The following is a 19,737-nucleotide window of genomic DNA, read 5'->3' as shown; positions in this document are numbered from 1 at the left end:
TAACCAAGAATGCCCAGCATTGCATAATCTGGAGATACCATACCTGTCCTCGGGAGGAAACTTTTTTTTTGAAAAATAGTGTCACTAGATGTCACAATCCTCCACGCCACGTATATCCCTGCGCGTGCAAGGGGCAGACCGACCACGTCCACAAGCCCAGCCCAACAGGGTAGGCGCCGTGCCAGGCAGCCCAAACAGGGTATGGCCAGGAAAGCAAGCCAATTGATAAGTCCCTCGAACTTGTTCAGCAGTCCAAACTACAAACCATTGGCTATTGAGTGTGGCCATCGTCTGAGTTGCTGAATCGGCTGAGGTAGGGCTGAGGGTGGATTTCAGCTCCGACAATTGACCGGTTCGAGCCCCTGGTGTCTCGATTGGGTAGATCTAAATCTTGGCTAGTCAACTTGGCACCTTCCCATTGGGAATGGCTTGACTATTTGTCTACACCGGTTTCTTGCCATCCCATTCGAACAGGATGGTTAAGATACCGTGTTCGTATCTCATGGACGAGGCTGAAGCCATCCTTTACCACACTACTAGCGACTACTGCTATACACTGTCAAGGAATAGGCATGGTCTATACCAATTTAATGTACAACTAGATGGCTATACAGTAAACACTGACTAAAGCTGAAGAACAATTTTGCCAATCTGCTTACCCTGCCAAACAAACTCGACCGCCTCCTCAGCCTGCTCGAATGGGAAGACCTTATCAATGAGATCATGGAGCCGAGTCTGTGCAGCCGATAGGGCCGCACAGAAATCTTCCATATCATACTTCGATCCGGCATTGATACCCCTGAGATTAACCCGGCGATCGATAAGAGTGGGAACCAGTTCCCGCAGATCGTTAGGGTCCTGTTTCGACAGGTACCCAACTTGGCTGACGACACCACCGCGCTTGGTGCACTTGAGACTCTTGACCAGCGACCCTGTTCCGCCGTTCTCGACGACGATGTCGACACCCTCGCCTCCAGTGAGCTTTAGGGCTTCCTGGTGCCAGTCGGGGGTGGTTGCGTAGTTGATAGTCAGGATCCCGGGATACTTGTCCTTCATTTGCTGTAGTTTGGAATCGCTCGACGAGGTCAGAATAATGCGGAGACCTGCCGCTCTAGCGATTTTTAGCGCAAAGACGCTCACGCCGCCGGTGCCTGGTTCGATATTAATTATGCTTTATCCTGAAAGAAAAAAGGTCCAGTACATACCCTGAATCAAAACAGTCTCGCCAATCTTCATTCCCTTCAGGGCCGACCAGGCAGTCACACCGGCGCAAGGAATAGTCGCGGCCTCAACCCAATCTAGATGGTCGGGGATGCGACAAAGCCGCGTCTCGTCGAAGACGATATAGTCAGCCATAACGCCATCCTCGTCAGCAGCAAGCCACGAGCGCTTCCCCTCGCGGCCTGAAATAAACTGCGTGTCGGTGACGGGACTGGCGCGGTCACCAACATGTAGGGTAGTGACTTTCTCGCCGATGGCGACCACTTCGCCGGCTGCGTCGTTGCATAGGATGCCATTGGGCACAACGGGCCAGGGGTTTCCGCCGTTGGCGATGTTGGCGTCGCGGTAGTTGAGGGCGACGGCGTGGACTTTGATGAGAACGCCTGTTGGAGAGAGTGCGGGGAGGGCTTCCTGCACGGGCTTGAGTTTGGGAGTGCCCGGGGTGTAGTCGTCTGTGCGCCGGAAGGTGCGGCGGTGAGTTATTTGAGCTGACATGGCGGTGTTGTAAATTTTGGAAAGTTGATGGATGATGATTATAGAGATGTTACTGGCATCGACATGGCTTTATACCAGAGACTCGGGAGAGCCGACGGACGCTTCTTACTAATTGATGCCAGGCTCGGGACTTGATGCCGACTTCCCCGCCAACATCTGGTCGTATAAGCAAGAAAACAAGCTTAATTACAGGCACAGATTGCAGTTCAGGATCATTTCCCCGCGGTTAGACCTCCCGACTGTCGTGGGTACCTGAGACTTTGCATTCCCGAGATTCCGGTGCGCAGCGGCACGGCCGAACAATCGATCCTATATAAAGACCATTCACTCTGGTATAAGCCCTATCCCAAAATAACAGGAAAATCAATTTCTTTTACCACCAGGCCAACAAATCCTCCAAAATGCAGACCGCAACTCGCCTAAGCATAGCCCGCATCGACGTTTTCCAAAAAACCCTCCCCTACTCAGGCGGCACCTACACCCTCTCCAACAACCGCACCTACACCTCCTTCGACGCAACCCTCGTGCGCATAACAACCAACACCGGAATAGAAGGCTGGGGCGAAAGCACCCCCTTCGGGTCCACCTACATCGCAGCGCACGGGCTCGGCGTGCGCGCCGCCATCGCCGAAATCGCACCAAAGCTCATCGGCCTGGATCCCCGGCGTGTAGACCGCATTAACGACGCAATGGACGAAGCACTTCTAGGTCATGAATCCGCCAAGGCCGCGATTGATATTGCGTGCTGGGACGTCTTTGGGAAGGCGGTTGGGATGCCTGTTTGTGAGTTACTGGGTGGGCGCACGGATGTGCATCTTCCCATCATCTCATCTATTTATGTTGGCGAGCCCGAGGAGATGCGTAGGAGGGTCGCGGATCATAGGGAGAGAGGGTATGTTGGTCACTCGATCAAGATTGACGGGGAGCCTGCGCTGGATGCGCAGCGGATCACGGCTTGTCTAAAGGATAAACAGCCTGGGGAGTTTTTCTTGGTTGACGGGAACTGCGGGCTTACCGTTGAGACTGTATTGCGGATGCTGAGGCTTCTCCCGAGTGATGCGGGACTGGACTTTGTGCTTGAGGCGCCGTGTGCGACGTGGCGGGAGTGTGTGTCCTTGCGACGCAGAACCAATGTACCGATTTATTTCGACGAGCTTGCGAACTCGGATGTCTCGATTGTGCAGATGATTGCGGACGATGCGGTGGAGGGGATTGGGATGAAGATTACGAAGAATGGAGGGCTGACGCGGTGTCGTCGGCAGAGGGATATCTGTCTTGCGGCTGGGTATACGATGACTGTGCAGGATACTGTGGGGTCTGATATCTCGTTTGCGGCGATTGTGCATATGGCGCAGTCGGTGCCGGAGAAATATCTGAGGTGTGTTTTGGAGGACCGCGATATGGTTACGGTCAAGACGGCGGATGGGCCGTTTGAGGTTGTTGGGGGGAGGGTTACGGCGCCGGCGTTGCCTGGGTTGGGGATCACGGTGCGCATGGATGTTGTTGGGGAGCCTGTGGCTAGTTATTATTGATATATATGTTTAGATAAGGCATTTGTCTACAGTGTATAGTGTTTATAATGAGGTAGATGCAGGGAAAGGCAATATTGAGATATTCCAGAAGAAAAGACAATACGTTGAATGCATTGATCATGTCTCATCAACAGGATATCTTTAGCATATAAACCCATCCATACCACGACCATCCCCCAAATAAAAAGGAAAAAAGAAAAACTAATCAAGCATCCACAATCTCCCTCTGACTGGTATCCTTCTTCTTCAAATAAACCGCCTGCAGAATCTCCGTCCAGAACCCAACGGGCTTCTCCGTCGTCGCCGCCTCATAAGCATCAACAACCGGCCTGGTCCAAACAAGATCCACATCCTTGAGACTGCGAATCTTGGTCCGCTTGACCAGCTTCCACCCCACATACAACACCGGCGCTACAATCTGCATCGTATAGTTCTGGAAAAACTTCTCGACGCTCCACGGCGCAAACGCCGTGTACCCGTAGAACAGCAGGATAATCACCATGGCGAAGATCCCCACGTAGGCGCAGTAGGGCTGGAAATAGCCCTTGTAAGGGAGTGTATCCCGGTTTAGACCTTGCTCCTTGCAGGCGCCGTGAAAGCGGAGGTAGGTGATGCAGATGACGAGGTAGTCGATTAGTGCGCCGGCTGTGACGAGCGAGACGAGCCAGGTGAGGACCTGGGAGGAATTTTCGGACATTTGCAGGAAGGAGAGGAAAGGGAAACACATGACGACGGCGAAGGCGACGATGGGGACGCCGCGGCGGGTTTTGGTGAGGATCTTGGGGGCGCGGCCGTCGAGGGCGAGGCTGTAGAGGGAGCGCGTGGCGCAGTAGGTCAGTGTGTTGCCGGCGGAGAAGATGCAGCTGACGAGGAGGGCGTTGACGATGTGCGGGAGGACGCCGATGCCTAGGTTGGACATGGCGATGATGTAGGGGGATGCGCCGGCGCCGGACTTGTTGCTCTCGCCGTTGAGGATGGCCTGCAGGGTTGGGTTGTCCCAGGGCACGACGATGCCGACGCAGAGGGCGCCCATGACGAAGAAGAGGATGAAGCGCCAGTAGATGGTCTTGAAGGCGGCTTTGATGTAGATGCGTGGGTGCTTTGCTTCGGCGGCAGCCATGGAGATGTACTCGGGGCCGACGATGCAGAAGGAAGCAGACCAGAGGCAGGCGAGGAAGCCTTCAAAGCGGCCGAGATCGCCAGATGTGCGAGATGCTGCAAAGGGCCCTGGGGTGTTCCAGTGCCGGAAGCCATAGGCGTCGTGCTGGGGGTTCCCACCGACCATGGTGACGAAGGTGAAGAAGAAAAGGATGAAGATCAAAAAGACCTTTCCCGTGGACAGCCAGAACTCGGCCTCGCCAAAGGCCGAGACGGCGAGAATATTAATCAGTCTATAGTGCGTGTCAGCTCTCTTCCAGCAGAAGATCCGGACTGAGTAGGAACGTAGTCTGTCTTGGAAAGACGTGGACGTTTACTAGCATGGAATATATACCCATAGAGAACAATGCACGCGGCACACACTGCGGCAACAGGAATATCGTCTCTCCAGTACCCCAGTGTCAGGTTGATCGCCGTGATCTCAAACGGCACCATGAGCGCCTCGTAGATGAAGAAGTTCCAGCCGACCATAAAGCCGAGTGCTTCGTCGACCCAGGTCCCTGCGAGGCGGATGAAGCCCCCCGAGACAGGATGCAGCACGGTCATCTCGGCGATGCAGTTATTGATGCAGCCGAGCACGAAGCAGTATACGACATACGCGATTAGCAGGCTGGCGGGTCCGCCAGCGGCCAGGCCGTTTCCGATGGTGATGAACAGGGCAGTGCCGATTGAGCCGCCGATGGCTATGAGCTGGATGTGTTTATTTTCGAGGCGGCGCTCGAGGCCGTCAACCTCGTCGACCTGGCCGTGGGGGGTGCCGGGGTCGAGGGCTACATCGGAGGATTTCTCCTTCATGGGCTCCATTGTCGGGTGGGGAATTGTTGCTTGGGGTTGACAGTTGACGCTTGACGGGCTAGAAAGAGATACGGACAGGCGGGTCTTGCTGCTTGCGGGCCATCCGGGTGTACACCGTAGATTGCGTGGGGGTAGAGGTAGACAGTAGACCGGTAGAGAGGGAGTGGCGCCTGGGGTTGACTTGAGTGGAAAGATGAAGAATCCGCTGGGATATGGGCCCACGAGGGTTTTATACGGCGAAAGGCTAGTGCGCGTTTTATCTCTACGCGAGATCAAAGAAATTCAAGAATTCAAGAATTCCAAGTTATGATGTGCAGGCAGTGGAGCCCCGAGGCCAACCCCCAGACGGCGTCGCTTTAGTTCGGTGTCACCCCTCGGGACTGCACTGATTGGAGAGACGCACATTTCGGCAGATCCGAGATGCCAATCAGATCCAGGGCCCAAACAGCTGCAAACCAATGGAAATGCCTTCTCCCCTTGCCAAGCTGGCGTCGCCGCGCTGCTCGGCTTCTTTCCCGGCGTTTGCGAACAATGTGCGGGCCTCCCGAGGGTACCCTATTGAACTGGAGTACGGATACTGGATTGAAGTTACTGTGCTGTAATTGTAGTGAATGAACTGGATCTCATAACTGCTCTGCTGTTACTTAACAGTCACAGTAGAATGTCAGGCCGACCGGTTAGGGTTAGCTCATCACCTGATCCGCCACGTCACTGTAGATGCACTGCTTAAATGCCGTGAAAATAGCGTAACAGCACTGGAATTGGATCCGATTCATTGATGGCTGCTGCAGGCACTCCAGCAAAAGCGCTCCAGCAACCTTGAGAGGCTCCGATGCCAAGTCGAAGCCGACCGCCACTCGGGAGCACGGGTTGGCTCCCCATCTCGGATCCCCAACTTAATAAATTAAAGATAAACGGATATGCTTATCTCGGATCGTACAGAATGCGGGGAGGGCTCGGAAGAAAATACTCGATTGATCTGCGGGGTGGACAGCGTTGACGATGCTTCGTCGCTGCCACCGCTCTTCCCCAACCCCGCGGTCTGCCCACAATGCAGCCTGCCCAACGAGCACTGCGCCCCAGTGCTAATCAGAAACAAAGGAGGGCGACAATTGCGTAGGCCTGCCTTTACTCAAAGTTTGTGGATGTGTCTGACGTGCAATCAGGTGCACTGCTTGCCGCCAGAGCAAAATCAAGTGCTCCGGGGACGAGCCCTGTGTCAACTGCCGGCGACGTTCGCTCAATTGTCAGTTCTCCGAAGGGAATAACAAGGTCTTAGTCTCCGAACGGTTTGTTAGCTCGTATCCTATCCAGGTACCTCGGTACTTACTGGCAATAGATATCTTCGCGGTCTGCAAAAGCAGGCATACAACTGGCAGCGGGCGACCGGCGTCAAACGCCCTCGAGAAGAGTGTTTTCGATTCGACGAAGAGACTGGGACGAGTCATCTTGTAAATGAATCTGGAGCCGCTGAGGAGCTGCTCGGCCCCAGGCCCGAAGGGTCGCCAGTCTCATCTGCTGCCGAGCTGTCCTGCAATATCTGGACAAGCCCTTTCACACTTCCCACAACGGTCTTTAAGAATACCGGCCAGGAACAGCGAAAATGGAGTAAGCACTATTCTTTTATGTATATGCCTATAGACTGACATCGTTATCCAGTATGGCTCGCTCCGTTCTCACCGTGGTCTCTTACAGCTCGACTGATCGTGATGTTGACCGATAAACTCCATCCGGACTCTGCCAACAGCCTGCCCCAATTGTACTTGGATGGAGATATATATCCCCTGGTCTGGGACCAGGTAAAAACTCCGGGCCCCCTGAATACCAGTGATTTGCCATCCCTCGATTACGCTCTCTATCTCTTCCAGATCGTCCGCTTCCGTCTCGGCCAGGCATACCGATTCTTCGAGGAAGACTCATTCGTTTCCCAAATCCATAGATTCTACGACAGTCGGCCAAGCGCAGATGCAACGGAGCCTCGCTTCTGGTTCGTTCAGTTTCTTATGGTTCTTGCACTTGGCAATGCATTCATTGCCAGGCCGCGCAACCAAAAGGACCCCGCTGGGTCGAAGTACTTTGTGCGCGCCATGTCCGCTATGCCAACAAATATCTCCACCGGAAAGGACAGCCTCCTTGCTATAGAGGCACTGGCACTGGTGGGGCTGTATCTATATGCAATTGACCACAGAGAGGCAGCACATGTACATGTACGTCCGCCACATTTATCCAAGGAGATGTCATGTTTGCTGACGACTTAACAGGTTGGCCATGCTATACGAATCGCCCAGCTGGAGGGAATGCATACCCAACTGCCGGAGGATGTCCTTGGGGTCACAACTGTGGCTCGATGCCGTAACCTCTGGTGGTCTCTGTATATCCTCGACCGTCACTTCTCTCCATCTCTGGGCCTCCCAGTTACCCTACAAGACAGCGACATCACGACCTTGATAAACCCACCAGCCTCGAATCTGCAGAACATGACATTCAGCCTTCAAGTGAGGATCACGCGGATGTTCTCATTTATCATTGGCAGTATGTTAACAACTTTACTTTCCTTCGGTCCCTAGTTAACATACATCAAGCCATATACAAAACCGAAAAGACACCCCTCGCGGCATTCCTAGATATAACCCGTGGCATTCTAGAAACCATGGCGAAATACGCAGAGGAGATCGAAAACATGATCAATGTCAACTTCCACGGGTCTAGAGACAATGTACCCAAAGAGATGCGACACACGATCCTTCAATACCACCAGGTATATCCAATTCTCAATCAATTTTCAACTCTTACCGTATGGGGCCTTATTCTAACCAGTTTCGTATAGTGCGTTTTAGCAGCTACAAGACCACTCCTTCTCTCCGTCCTCAAGGAACGCCTAGAGAAACTGGGCCGGGCAGAAGAAGACTGGCAGAAGTTCCTAGCTCTCCCCAAATCCCTGATTTCAACGGGAATCAAGTCCGCCGAGAAGACGCTGCAGATAATCGGCGACGAAAACGGCCTGCTGGGTGAGCACTCCCATAAATCAGGGTTAATAATTTAAATTATATTTGCTGACACTGACTGGTATATAGAAACATTCCTCCCCTTCGACCTCGAAATGACCTACGCCGCAGCTCTATACCTAACCCTCTCCAACGCGCTCTTCTTCCCCATGAACACAGACGCAGACGCAGAAACCGACACCGACCGTGCAGACCATGCAGACCGTGCAGACCGCGCATACAGCCGCGACGCCCACACAATCCTAGACGAGCTCGTCCTCTCCGGAAACCGGGTCGCAGCCGCGCGCAAACGCGAGTTAACCGGGATCGAGGCCCTCTTTGACGAATTCGCCAGACGGGTGCAGCAGGAGGGTCTGCGCCTTTTGACACTCTCGTCGTCGGGATCCGATCAGGCTGCGGGCCTGTCGGATGCTACGGCTACACAGGTGGATGTTAATAATACGCCGGTGGATATGCGTGCTGGGGAGGTGGGACTTGGTACTGCTGCTGCATTGCAGGTGTCGTCGTCGTCGAATACTACAACTTCTGCTACAGCTACACTGTTCCACGGACCTGGACATGGAATTGGGCCAGTAGACCCGGTGGATTCGGCGGCCCCGGCCCCGGCACCCGCTAGTGTTGAGTTCCTGGAGAGTATTGGCATCTCGTCGTATGAGTTTCTTTCGATCGTGGATCAGATCGATCACCCTGAGATTTGGAATGGGGAGTTGGATGTTCGGCCGGATTTGTTGGGTGCTGGGGATGGGACCGGGTCTTTTGGGTGATTTTTTTATACGACTTGATGTAGACTATGATATGACCTTCTTTAGAGATATTAAAATTGTTATGTTTGAAATGGCATTGGAGCATGTAAACTGTTCAAAATCAAGCCCGTATGGGAAGATACATTCAGTTATGTATACGTTTAGGGCAAGACTTTCTGAGAAACAAAACTGTAACATCCAACAATTTCCCATTTTAGGAATATTATACTTGATGAAACTCTGCATATCCTCCCTTTCGACAGCCCTCGAGGGTCCCATAGTACTTTGGAACACCTCCAAAGTAGATAAGAGGTTCGCGGAGTTTACCGGGAATGTTCGTTCCCATATACCACTATAGAATCCAAGTTAGAAACATGACAGGGAAATACGAGAAAAACTCACCGAATCCGTCTCAGGCAGCAAAGTAGCATTGGCAAACTTCCGAATACCCTCCCCCCACGCATCTTCAGCATCAGCCGAAGCCTCGATGCGCTCGAGACCATGTTCTCTCATATGGTTCATGACCCCGATGATAAAGTCGCCCTGATACTCCGCGCATGTTGGCCCATTACACAGCGCAGTAGGTGCCTGTGGGCCATACGTGAAGAACATGTTTGGGAAGCCTGAGACTGCCATGCCAAGATACGTCTTGGTGCCATTCTTCCACATCTCCTGCAGACTCTGGCCACCTTTCCCCTGAAGACCCATTTGTAACAGACCACCAGTCACGGCGTCAAAGCCAGTCGCGCAGATAATATAGTCAAACTCCCACTCCTTCTCGCTCGTCTTGATACCTCGCTCAGTGACCTCCAGTATTGGCGTAGCATTCACATCCACAAGGGAGACATTGGGCTGGTTGAATATCTCGTAGAAGCCGTTCTCCAGCGAGATTCTCTTACACCCAAACCCATGCGGTTGGACCTCTGGAGCTAGGACCTCTCTCAGCCTTGCATCCTGAATGCGAGGTCGAACCTTGCTCTTCCAGAACTCGTAGGCCTCCTTGTTCGCCTCCTTATTGAACATCATATCCTCGTACGTAGCAAGCCAGTAATGAAAGTCGCCATGCTTCCAAAGCTCTTCATACATCTCCCTCCGCTCTCCAGGCGTATCGTCGAACGTACGCCGTGGCGTGAAATTATAGTCAAACCCAGGAAAGCTCTCCCGCCGGCCATCGAATATGGCTGGATATGCCTCTTTCGAGACGACTTCCTGCTGCTGCTGCTGCCCGTCCTGGCTGTAATTGATCTGCTTCATAGGTAAAGCCAGATTCGGCGTTCTCTGGAACAGCACGAATTCACCCGCCACCTGGCTGAGTTCCTGCGCGAGCTGCACGCCCGTAGCCCCAGTCCCAATAACAGCGACCTTCTTCCCACGCAGATCCGGCTGCTCGTCCTGTTTCTTCGGCCAATATGACGGATGAATCCATGCCCCCTTGAACGTCTCAATCCCCTTCCAATCAGGAATATGTCTCTTCGCCGCAAACCCCGCGTTCAGCAATAGATATCTCGCAACAAACACATTCTTCTCACTCCCACTCCCGGTACCACCGGTGGTGGTGGTACTGGTACTGGTACAGGTAACCCTCCACAAACCCTCCTCCTCATCAAACACCGCACCACAAACCCGCGTATCAAATTCCACATCCCTCCTCAAGTCCCACTTCCTATCCACATACGCAAAATAGTCTCTAATCTCCTGGCTCCCCGGGAACCGCTGCGTAAACGACCACCCGCGCCACAGGTCTGGGTCTGAGAACTCGTAGTGCGGTACGGGGCTGTCGACTCTTGCGCCGGGGTACCGATTCCAGTACCACACGCCTCCGAAGTCGGAGGCCCGGTCGACGAGTTTTACGGTATAGCCGTTGGAGCGAAGGGATTTGAGTTGGTAGACGCCTCCGAACCCGGCGCCGACTATTAGGGCGTCGAGGGGGGGTGTTTGTGGTGGTGGGGGGATGGAGCCCATTGTATGGAGAGTAAATACCTAGACGGTTGAATAGTGTAGGGAGGAAGATGGATTGGATTTGATTTGCTACCGGGAGAAGAAACCTGGGTAATAAATATCGCATCTTCGACACCACGGAATAGAAGGCCTGGGGTAGGGCTTGGCTGCATGGCTTCTCCAGGGAGTATTAATATGGCTGATGGACTTGGCCCTGGATCAATACGCTTTTCGGGTTGATCTACAGTGGCGCCTTTAGAATTTCAGTACAATATCAAAAATGTTTAACGCCCAGACGCATTATGGAACGTTGCTATCCAATTATGACACGCATACAAGTGCAGCTACCACTACCATGAGAGCTGTCACGGAGCAGATCCCTTGTCGTAACATCCCTAATGCCTCTTGCCGAGCAGGTTCCCCGCCTCCAGGCTCAAAGTACGACTCCAAAAGCGAGCAAGAGCAGGGAAAACGTGTCATCTGCACAAAACAATTGGCTCTAGATCGTACTATTCTCTCTATCCTGCAGATTACCGGGGATCTTGGGAAATGGTGTCTGCGCCATTAATGCATGCATATCCGGAACTGACACCAGAACCCCAGTTCAAATGTGGCAGACTGCATAGAGAACCTTGAATGTGGGCCAGATAACTGTCTAGCACGGGTTGGTCTTGATTTCTGGCGAATGGATTCATGTTGCTGGAAGGATCGTCGACGAGGGGTTATATCTCCGCACATACTCAGCATAGGCATTGGAAGATTATGCACAACTCCACGGGGCCAAGAAATCATCGGATTAGAATCAGTTTAATGGCTTGTCAGCTAATTCAATAACATGTGAGAGGGAACAACTGCTCTAGATCAGCGAAGTGCCCTGTTCCTAGTACAAAAGCCGAGCTCAGCGGCGGATCGTCTACACAGGGGGGGGCTTTGGAATCTTGCCCGTATACAAGGACACTGCAGGACATAAATTGTAAAAAATGATGGTGAAAACAAATTATTGACGGATGCGGTTCGGCGATAGCCCTGACGCAGTATCTTGTACCACGACTATTAGGTACGAAGGTAACACCGGCCCAGCCGTAGGATAATAGGCTGTGGGATGATGGAGTCTAAGGTTAAGCTTCCCCTGTCCTGTCCTTGAACCGTCCTTGCACCTCTAAATCTCTCAACAGTGACGTGTTCTGCTGCGGATATCTGAACGCCGCCTCTCATGAGGGCGGCCCTGCCACCGGTTGCGGACGCAGATAGTTAGGTTAGCTACAGTCAAACCGGAGCTAGAACCATAACAGATTGAGCTACCTGGAGAATCCTTATAGTAATTTGCCGTCGATTAGTGGCGTGGACTGCCAAAGTATCAATCATGCTTGCTAGAATAATCTATCTTCGTCATCTTCACATGAACACTCTCTGTAGCAACAGTCGTGCCTGCCCTGCCTTGCTGATAAAGCATCAAGACCGTACTTTCCTTACCATGGAATCTCCCAGTCGTTAAGGTTCCCAAAAATATGGAAAGAACGGTCGCCGTGCATAAGGTTGCTCGGCAACGGTTGTGCCTTCCTTTAGACACCATTTATAGTTTCCCTTTTTCTAACCCTGTATTAGCACCAGTTGCAATTTCTCGTTATGAAGTTTATTGGAACCGCGCTGTTCAGGAAGGGGAGGTACCTGTATAGCGTTAGCCTCTGGGACGTCTGGATTACGGTCGAACAGTTCACTCACCTCATCAACAAATGAGTTTGTCATACGACGAGTCTATTCCAGTTTGCCTGACTCGGCACCGTCCCACCCCTGATCGGCAGGGGTTGCGTTAGACTCTACGCCTTGTCCGACGCCTTCAAGGCACTCCGGTTTTAGGTTATGGCGCGAGTAACCTATAAGTCCTCCTCCTGATAGTATTTGCGTCATAGATATGCAATGTTTTCAAATTCAAAGCTTGCCCTGGCGCTACCAACTACTTATAAGTAAGTGCCTGGGTCATCAAATCTGGCCTGACTGGCCTTTCGCCTCTTCTCCCATCTATACACATCATCTGCCTTGATCCATCAAGGCGAGACTTTGAGTATGTGAGTCAAAATCAATGTCAGCTCATCCATTTAGCCTATTCAAGGTTATGGAACTCTCTTCCGGAGGTGTTATCTCTGAGGCGATATATGGGATATTTTGTTGGACTAACGAAAACATTATGTTTAGAAGGATATGGGTGGCCCCGAGACAAGCAAAAACAGCCTTCCACTATTACGGAATGAGTGAGCTGTATTAGTGGGAAAGTATATAACCGAAGCGAAAAGTATTTATCGTCGGATACGTCGGCCAGAATCACAGGCAAGATTATCCCGCCAAAGCAAGCAAGAGCGTCTTCTGGCTACAATAGTGATTCGAATAGGGTAACGCCGGTCTGATATAGCAGACCATCGTAGAAAGTTTATCTATATTGTCTCAGCGAAAATGAAATGAGTACCGCCTGAGGCACGAGGCAATATACGTGTTCCATAACGTTATGCAAGCCAGCCCTGTCCTATCACGCAGGCAGCTATAGATTGAAAATCTCGTGTCAGACGCTCAGACAAGGGTCTGTACAATCGTCGATAGGCCACAATCGCGCCCAAGACGCGGGAGACGTGCCCAAACGTAAACAAGTCCCGAAAACAGAAACTCCGTCGTGGCCTCGATGCTTGATGCAAAAGGTTGCAGGAAAGAAGCTGGTTTTTTTTTGTCTGCTTGAGTCGTGTCGGGGTTAAGCCTGTTTGGGAATATGCCGGACCTCCTCGGACTTTTCAGCCTCGCTCTTTCTCTCTGCGGTGACTTCCCTTCCTCCAGATAGACTGCGTTGAAGCTGCTGTCTTTCGTTTTGACGTGACTCTGCGACCGATTTCACGGATTTCACGGCTTCACGACTTTCACGGCTTCACGTCCAGGTCAACCATGTCGAACAAACCACCCGCAGACATGCCCGAGTCCTCCCAGTCGCTGCCTGAAAAAGACCCGCCTGAAGTCACGATCAACGACGAGCCTAGAGCTCCTGAATATCCAGATGGTGGTGTGAGAGCTTGGGGCGTGGCCGTTGGCACGGCTGGAATCATGTTCTCCACTCTGGGCTACGTGAACTCATGGGGGTATGTATACAAAGAGGTCCAGCTTCATGACCAGACTTCCACACAGCTAACAATCCAAAGTGTTTATCAGGCCTATTACCATACTCACCAGCTTCATGACGAGACTTCCTCTGCAATTTCCTGGATCGGCTCGCTGCAGTCATTCTTTCTTTTCGGATCCTCCCTCGTCGGTGGCCCACTCTTCGATCGATACGGCGCGAAGGTCATCTACCCTCCGGCACTTGTGTTTGTGTTTACGATCTTCATGACAAGCCTGTGCAAGGAGTACTACCAGTTCATGCTTGCACAGGGCGTTCTAGGCGGTGTCTCGCAGGGCCTCATTATGTCACCTGCTATGGCAGCAACGCCCCAGTACTTCAACAAGAAGCGAGGCACGGCCATGGGTATCGCAGTTGCAGGGTCATCCATTGGCGGCGTCATACTTCCGATTGCTTTGAATAGGATGCTCACCAAGACCAGTCTCGGCTTTGGGTGGTCTGTTCGCATTGAGGCCTTCCTCATTCTGGGTGTTCTTGCCGTTTCCTGCCCTCTTATTAGGGCCCGGGTGCCACCGAGGAAGAGCAATTTCCTGCTACCGCGGGCATTCAAAGAGCTGAACTATACTTCTCTTATCATAGGGGCATGGTTTACCTTCCTGGGGTTATATCCCCCACTCTTCTATCTTCCATCATACGGAATTGCCCAGGGAATGAACCCGACGCTGGCCTTTTATCTCAGCGCAATCCTCAATGCTGCCTCGTTCCCCGGGCGTATCGTCCCTGCAGTCCTATCCGATAAATTCGGCAGGCTCAACACATTTGCCGCAGCTGGTATAACCACGGGTGTACTCACCCTTTGCTGGCAGCGGGTCGAGGGCAATGCCGGGGTTATCGTCTTCACCGCGTTGTTTGGTTTTTTTTCCGGGGCGATCATCTCTGGTGGGACTGTTGCTCTCACATCATGCACCAAGGATGCGAAGAATGTCGGAACGTACATGGGTATGGGAATGGCCTGCATTTCGATTTCGGGGTTGATTGGGCCTCCCATCAGCGGTGCACTAAATGATACAAAACTGGGCTATGATGCGATTTCGATATTCGCGGGTCTGGCCTCATTGATCGGAGGGCTTTTTGTTTTCTTTGCCGTCAAGCCGCTGAGTGGGCTTACGCTTTTGTCCTGGGGATGATTCAGTCTGATCTGGGTTGCGTCTCGCAGCGGGTCTGTTATGGTCGTATGTTACTCCAGTATATTGATTGACACCGAGGACTGTGAGATAGCTATGTTGTTAGAATAAGTTATAATAGCATATAGTAATACAATTTCACTTCTTCAACTCGCTAGTCTCATCTCAACACTCCACTGCAGCATCAAATCTGGTTGCGGTATAAATATACAAACAGTTTATCACAGCGTCAGCCCTATAACAACAGATATAAAATATAAAACACAGTATAAATATCAAGCCCCCGCAAGCGCACTAACAATTTCTCCTGCAGCCTCCAAGGCCCCCTCCTTGGCCATCTTCACAGCATAGATACTGACAAGCAACACCTCCACCAAGAACTCATCGCCCTGCACCACAGGCTCAACGACCAACTCCCGATCCTTCCCACCAACAAACTTCTTCCAGGTCCCGACACTCGACGGCGCCCGACTCTTATCATACGTCGCAAACACCCTCGTCTTCCCTTCATCCTTCAACCACATCCTCGAACTCAGATTCTCCTGATCCGTCACCCACCTGTACTTACCTCTTCCGGGAATATCAATGGTATAACTATCCCCCATTGTCGACTCCTTCAGAAGACACTTCTGCCCGCGAACGATGAGGTCGTATTTACTGCTGAATGTGTGCGATTTCACCTCGCCCACTAGTGCAGATGCATTGTTGGGGTCTGGGCCCCGCGCGAGAACGTAGTCCGCTTTGCTGGTTTTGGGTGAGGAGGTTAGGGAGTAGAGAGGCGGGGCGGCGGGTGAGCCGGACGGGTGGATGAGGATGATTTTGTGTGTTGATGGGGATTGGCGGAGGAGGAAGGCTTTTGGGCTTGTCGGGTTGGTGTTGGATAGTGGATAGGGTTGGGTTTGGGTTTGGGTTTGGTGTTGTGGTATGTTCATGTTCATGTTCATGTTCGTGTTGTTTGCTGGGCCTGGGCCTGGGTGGAAGCCGAATCCGTTTGTTGGTGGATATGAGGTCTTTTCGCCGGGGTTGCTTGGGTAGCTGTAGTTGTTCTGGAGAGTGGGAGGACCGCTGTGAATGTTATTGTTGTTGTTGTTGTTGTTGTTGAAGGTATTATGGGCGTTATATGATGGCGGCGGAGGGCAGCCGTATCCAGGACCGGGAGGGGGGCTACCAGCGAGGTAGCCGCATCCTGGGGCTGTAGTGGGACCGTATCCTCCTGGTGCAGGCTGGGGAGGGTAGTTGAAGCCGTAGCCTGGGCCGCCGGCGTTGGGACTGGAGAAGGCAGCGCACATAATGGCGAAGTTACCGTATGGTATAGTGGGTATAGAAAAGTAAAGTTGTTTAGAGCTGGCGAAGTGGAGGTGAGAAGAGGAAGATTCAGGGTCTTAATATAGTAGATGGAGGGGTGCCACGCGGACAGCCATTGGATGTATAAGGGCAGAGCTGAACAGAACAATTGCAGTACAGAGTACCAACAACAAGAACGAGAACGAGAACAAGATCAGCTGCGGATGACGTCCCAGTATAAGCAGAGCGCCCGATAAGACCAAAAGCGGATTAGGGCTGGGGCGATCGGGGCTGGGCAGTCTTGGCCATTTTTCTAATGGGATGCTGCGGACGTTGAGATTGGATTATTGGATTGAACCGGACTGTAAAGCTAAAATGGCTTGCTTCGCTGGTGCCTGGGCGCTCGGTCACTCTATTCTAGGAATGCTGCAGGATTGAAACCTGCGGTTTACGCAGTTAACATCAGATGGAAATACTCCTTTATATTCTTCTCCATTCTGTTAACTAAACTGCAACAGAAAACAAAGTCTAACTGGTCGCTTCAAGGACAATACAGATCTCCAGTCTATGCCTCATTGGCCACGAAACTTGTTAACGAACCATTACCATCCCAGCTCATCGAGAACGGTTCGTCCAACACGTTCCCTAGCCTCATTCTCTTTATCCTGTGCCGTCACGGCATCTAAGGCTTGATATGGATCGTGCTCCTCCTCCATGAGAATGTCAGAATCGGGCGTGGCCACTCCAGGTTCTTCACTGACTTCCTTCGACGTTAAAGCCTTACTCTTTGCCTGCTTGTATGCAATCTCGTCAGCCAACGATAACCGGAACCGCAGTTGCGGGTTGTCTGTTTCGCTGGGGAAATCGGCTTTCTCTAGCGACAACTCGGCGTGTTGGAAAATCCTCTTCAACTCGTCCCTTGCTGCTCTGGGAAAATACTTCGGGATCATATCTATGAGCGCTATCGCCATGGACCCTATAAACTTCACAGCCTTGTTGGTTTCTTGCTGAAGCCAAATTGCATTATGCTGGTTCGTGGCCTGTGCCGCCAGCAGGTTTGCCAACGCGGCATCCAAGCAGGCTATGTCCGAAGTCAGCCTCTCCTCAAGAGACGACTTTTGGCATTTTGGTTTCTGCTGGTCTGCCTGGATGCACTCTAGCTCTTCCACGGCCTCTTCGAGCTCTTCCACCAGGTCATCAATCACGGATTGCATTTGGACTTGGGTCTCATGAAGCATTTGGAATAGATGGATGGGATCTTGCGGGTACGGTAGGAATTTGTCGAGTGTGACGTCGAAGGGCTGATTCTTATCCGTCAGTGTAATCTCGGGAGCTGACGGCATCTTGGGGGTGTGTTGATGCGGCTGATGATCTGGCATGTTGTGGAGGGTGACAATAAATGGTAGAAGTAGAAGCAGAAGTAGAGTAGAAATAGAAGTAAGTGTACAAGTACAAGACGCAAGACAACTAGGACAGCTTTATATGTTGTTTGCTCAGGCGAGAATGTTCTCGTAACATATGATAAAACTACTTTATCAGTTGCTCTGATGAGTTTTTCAAGGTTCCCCTCGGACCGTCGATGCCAGGGCCTGATCTTTGATGTTTCGTTCCGGAAGTTTCGACAAACCTTCGATTCACAAAACAGTCATACTACACATCACGATAACTATGCACACAAAGCACAACCCCCTTACCTTGGTAACCTCTGCATTCCACTATTTTAAATACTGTGCCCGAACCTTAGTCTGATCAACTCATTCCTTACTAAGTATTAAACCGGTGTTGTCAAAGATTGGTTGACTGCTGTTGCTCTGTCAAATAAACCAGTGACGCATCCAGAAAAGTCAAGCATTCTCGCAATAGTCCTCGAGCCTGTGATATGTGATATCGTCGGGCCTATTAGAATGTATGTATTCGTAATTAACAGCTCATAATCTCTCAGACACTTGCAACGCTGCCATCTGACAGGCTCTTGTACATTCCAGGGCGTCTCAGCTTGGACTGGAATGTCTTTGGAATGCAGCATAGCCTCTCATTACGTCAACTGGACTATAACTAACTATAACTCTTCTTCTGCCTATATTAATTACTTGAGTAATTCCCAATCGTAGAGAAACCAGTCAAAGTATCCAAAATGATGCCATTCACCAACATTACCCTGGCGCTTTGCGCCATCATGTCCACCCGTAATACACTCCCTTCCTAGCCCTAACACGACACCAACAACCCAAACAAGACTAACATCCAAACTCTAGTCCTCCCCCTAGTACAAGCCCAAGCACCCGAAGGAACACCCTACACCGACCCAAAAACAAACATCACCTTCTCAACCTGGGAAATCGGCGAAACCAGCGGCGCAGGCCCATTCACATTCGGACTCGCTCTACCCTCCAACGCCCTGCAGACCGACGCTACCGAGTTCATCGGGTACATGAAATGCGCACCCTCGAATGGCTGGTGCGGTGTTTCGCTCGGCGGGGCAATGACGAACTCCTTACTCGTTGTTGCATACGCGGATCAGAAGGGGAATGTGAAGCGGTCGCTGCGGTTCACGACGGAGTATACCCTGCCCGGTGTGTATGAGGGGAATGCGACGATCTCGCCGATTGCGTCGGAGGTCAAGAGCGGTAGTGAGGATTCGTTTACGACGGTCTTTCGGTGCCAGGAGTGTTTGCGGTGGGCGCAGAATGGGACAGAGGGGGCCGCTGCGACGAGTAGTGGGAATTTGGACCTGGCGTTTGCGGTTGCGGCGGAGGGGCCTGAGGATGGGTGTGCGGATGAGGCGAGGTTTAGGAAACATTCTGGGCAGGGGACTTGGGTTGGGTTTGTGGATAATACCACTGTGAGCGATAGCTATGAGAAGTGGGCTGGGAAGGCCGAGACTGTGCCTGGCGGTGGTTGTTAGATTTTTTCCTTTCTAGATATGTTTGGATAGAGGCAGATGAGTGTCTGGGTTGATTATATATTTATTCTATTGCAACAGTCGTTTAAGATGTCATGTTCCCTACCTCTGTCTATTTAAGAGGTTGAAATCTATATCTGCGTTGTAGTATGTATAGATACCATAATAAAAGGTAATATGTCCAGAAAACCCTCCAAGTTGAAACAACTACGGAATATCTTTGCTAGCAAAAGGTAATGCGGCGCTGTTCGGTATACCTGTCAACGAGGAGCCACGATATATACTGGGGCGCCGATGAGCCTGTGCAAATGCACTTTTCCAGCAGGACTCTTGCCTGCGGTAGTATACCACACTAGCCCCAGCTCTAACCAAATATTTCACCACCT

At 51.7% G+C, this 19,737-nt stretch overlaps 9 protein-coding genes across 9 annotated transcripts; 4 read left to right on the top strand and 5 right to left on the bottom strand.

Annotated features, from left to right (window-relative positions):
• Window positions 1–624: 624 nt before the first annotated feature.
• On the bottom strand, window positions 625–1,716 carry ASPSYDRAFT_148545 (zinc-dependent alcohol dehydrogenase family protein; the record flags this gene model as incomplete). The annotated part of the gene is made up of 2 exons (XM_040841821.1): window positions 625–1,151; window positions 1,206–1,716. 2 exons carry the CDS (start codon window positions 1,714–1,716, stop codon window positions 625–627), a joined length of 1,038 nt encoding a protein of 345 aa, XP_040703891.1.
• Window positions 1,717–2,117: 401 nt separating this feature from the next.
• Window positions 2,118–3,248, top strand: ASPSYDRAFT_57543 (mandelate racemase/muconate lactonizing enzyme family protein; the record flags this gene model as incomplete). The annotated part of the gene is made up of 1 exon (XM_040849384.1): window positions 2,118–3,248. One exon carries the CDS (start codon window positions 2,118–2,120, stop codon window positions 3,246–3,248), a length of 1,131 nt encoding a protein of 376 aa, XP_040703890.1.
• A 205-nt stretch (window positions 3,249–3,453) lies between these two features.
• Window positions 3,454–5,201, bottom strand: ASPSYDRAFT_149712 (uncharacterized protein; the record flags this gene model as incomplete). Its single annotated transcript, XM_040841935.1, has 3 exons — window positions 3,454–4,200; window positions 4,267–4,639; window positions 4,741–5,201. The coding sequence occupies 3 exons, from the start codon at window positions 5,199–5,201 to the stop codon at window positions 3,454–3,456; spliced, it is 1,581 nt and encodes a 526-aa protein (XP_040703889.1).
• A 1,051-nt stretch (window positions 5,202–6,252) lies between these two features.
• Window positions 6,253–8,970, top strand: ASPSYDRAFT_88963 (Zn(II)2Cys6 transcription factor; the record flags this gene model as incomplete). The annotated part of the gene is made up of 8 exons (XM_040852091.1): window positions 6,253–6,317; window positions 6,368–6,490; window positions 6,541–6,809; window positions 6,861–7,408; window positions 7,463–7,733; window positions 7,784–7,959; window positions 8,029–8,209; window positions 8,276–8,970. The coding sequence occupies 8 exons, from the start codon at window positions 6,253–6,255 to the stop codon at window positions 8,968–8,970; spliced, it is 2,328 nt and encodes a 775-aa protein (XP_040703888.1).
• A 12-nt stretch (window positions 8,971–8,982) lies between these two features.
• Window positions 8,983–10,911, bottom strand: ASPSYDRAFT_1175623 (flavin-containing monooxygenase; the record flags this gene model as incomplete). Its single annotated transcript, XM_040840304.1, has 3 exons — window positions 8,983–9,301; window positions 9,352–9,628; window positions 9,716–10,911. The coding sequence occupies 3 exons, from the start codon at window positions 10,909–10,911 to the stop codon at window positions 9,173–9,175; spliced, it is 1,602 nt and encodes a 533-aa protein (XP_040703887.1). The 3' UTR covers window positions 8,983–9,172.
• Window positions 10,912–13,812: 2,901 nt separating this feature from the next.
• On the top strand, window positions 13,813–15,168 carry ASPSYDRAFT_57539 (MCT family MFS transporter; the record flags this gene model as incomplete). Its single annotated transcript, XM_040849383.1, has 2 exons — window positions 13,813–14,003; window positions 14,064–15,168. The coding sequence occupies 2 exons, from the start codon at window positions 13,813–13,815 to the stop codon at window positions 15,166–15,168; spliced, it is 1,296 nt and encodes a 431-aa protein (XP_040703886.1).
• Window positions 15,169–15,440: 272 nt separating this feature from the next.
• Window positions 15,441–16,454, bottom strand: ASPSYDRAFT_148748 (uncharacterized protein; the record flags this gene model as incomplete). The annotated part of the gene is made up of 1 exon (XM_040841837.1): window positions 15,441–16,454. The coding sequence occupies one exon, from the start codon at window positions 16,452–16,454 to the stop codon at window positions 15,441–15,443; it is 1,014 nt and encodes a 337-aa protein (XP_040703885.1).
• Window positions 16,455–16,917: 463 nt separating this feature from the next.
• On the bottom strand, window positions 16,918–17,927 carry ASPSYDRAFT_921131 (uncharacterized protein; the record flags this gene model as incomplete). The annotated part of the gene is made up of 1 exon (XM_040852608.1): window positions 16,918–17,927. A coding segment is annotated over one exon (876 nt), but the record flags the coding sequence as incomplete, so codon positions are not given.
• Window positions 17,928–18,579: 652 nt separating this feature from the next.
• On the top strand, window positions 18,580–19,430 carry ASPSYDRAFT_201260 (uncharacterized protein). The gene is made up of 2 exons (XM_040843795.1): window positions 18,580–18,635; window positions 18,705–19,430. Exons 1-2 carry the CDS (start codon window positions 18,584–18,586, stop codon window positions 19,352–19,354), a joined length of 702 nt encoding a protein of 233 aa, XP_040703883.1. The 5' UTR covers window positions 18,580–18,583; the 3' UTR covers window positions 19,355–19,430.
• Window positions 19,431–19,737: the final 307 nt, after the last annotated feature.

Source organism: Aspergillus sydowii, assembly GCF_001890705.1.
Source record: "Aspergillus sydowii CBS 593.65 unplaced genomic scaffold ASPSYscaffold_4, whole genome shotgun sequence".
In the NCBI taxonomy this organism is placed as follows: Eukaryota; Fungi; Ascomycota; class Eurotiomycetes; order Eurotiales; family Aspergillaceae; genus Aspergillus; species Aspergillus sydowii.
Note: the sequence above shows the minus strand (reverse complement) of the source record. Positions and strands in the feature narration are given on the sequence as shown.

Bases quoted from the DNA above. Each gene is read 5' to 3' on its own strand.
- ASPSYDRAFT_201260 (XM_040843795.1), top strand. From the start codon at position 18,584: ATGATGCCATTCACCAACATTACCCTGGCGCTTTGCGCCATCATGTCC. The intron at 18,636-18,704 runs GTAATACACTCC...TCCAAACTCTAG, and splicing joins TTGCGCCATCATGTCCACCC to TCCTCCCCCTAGTACAAGCC.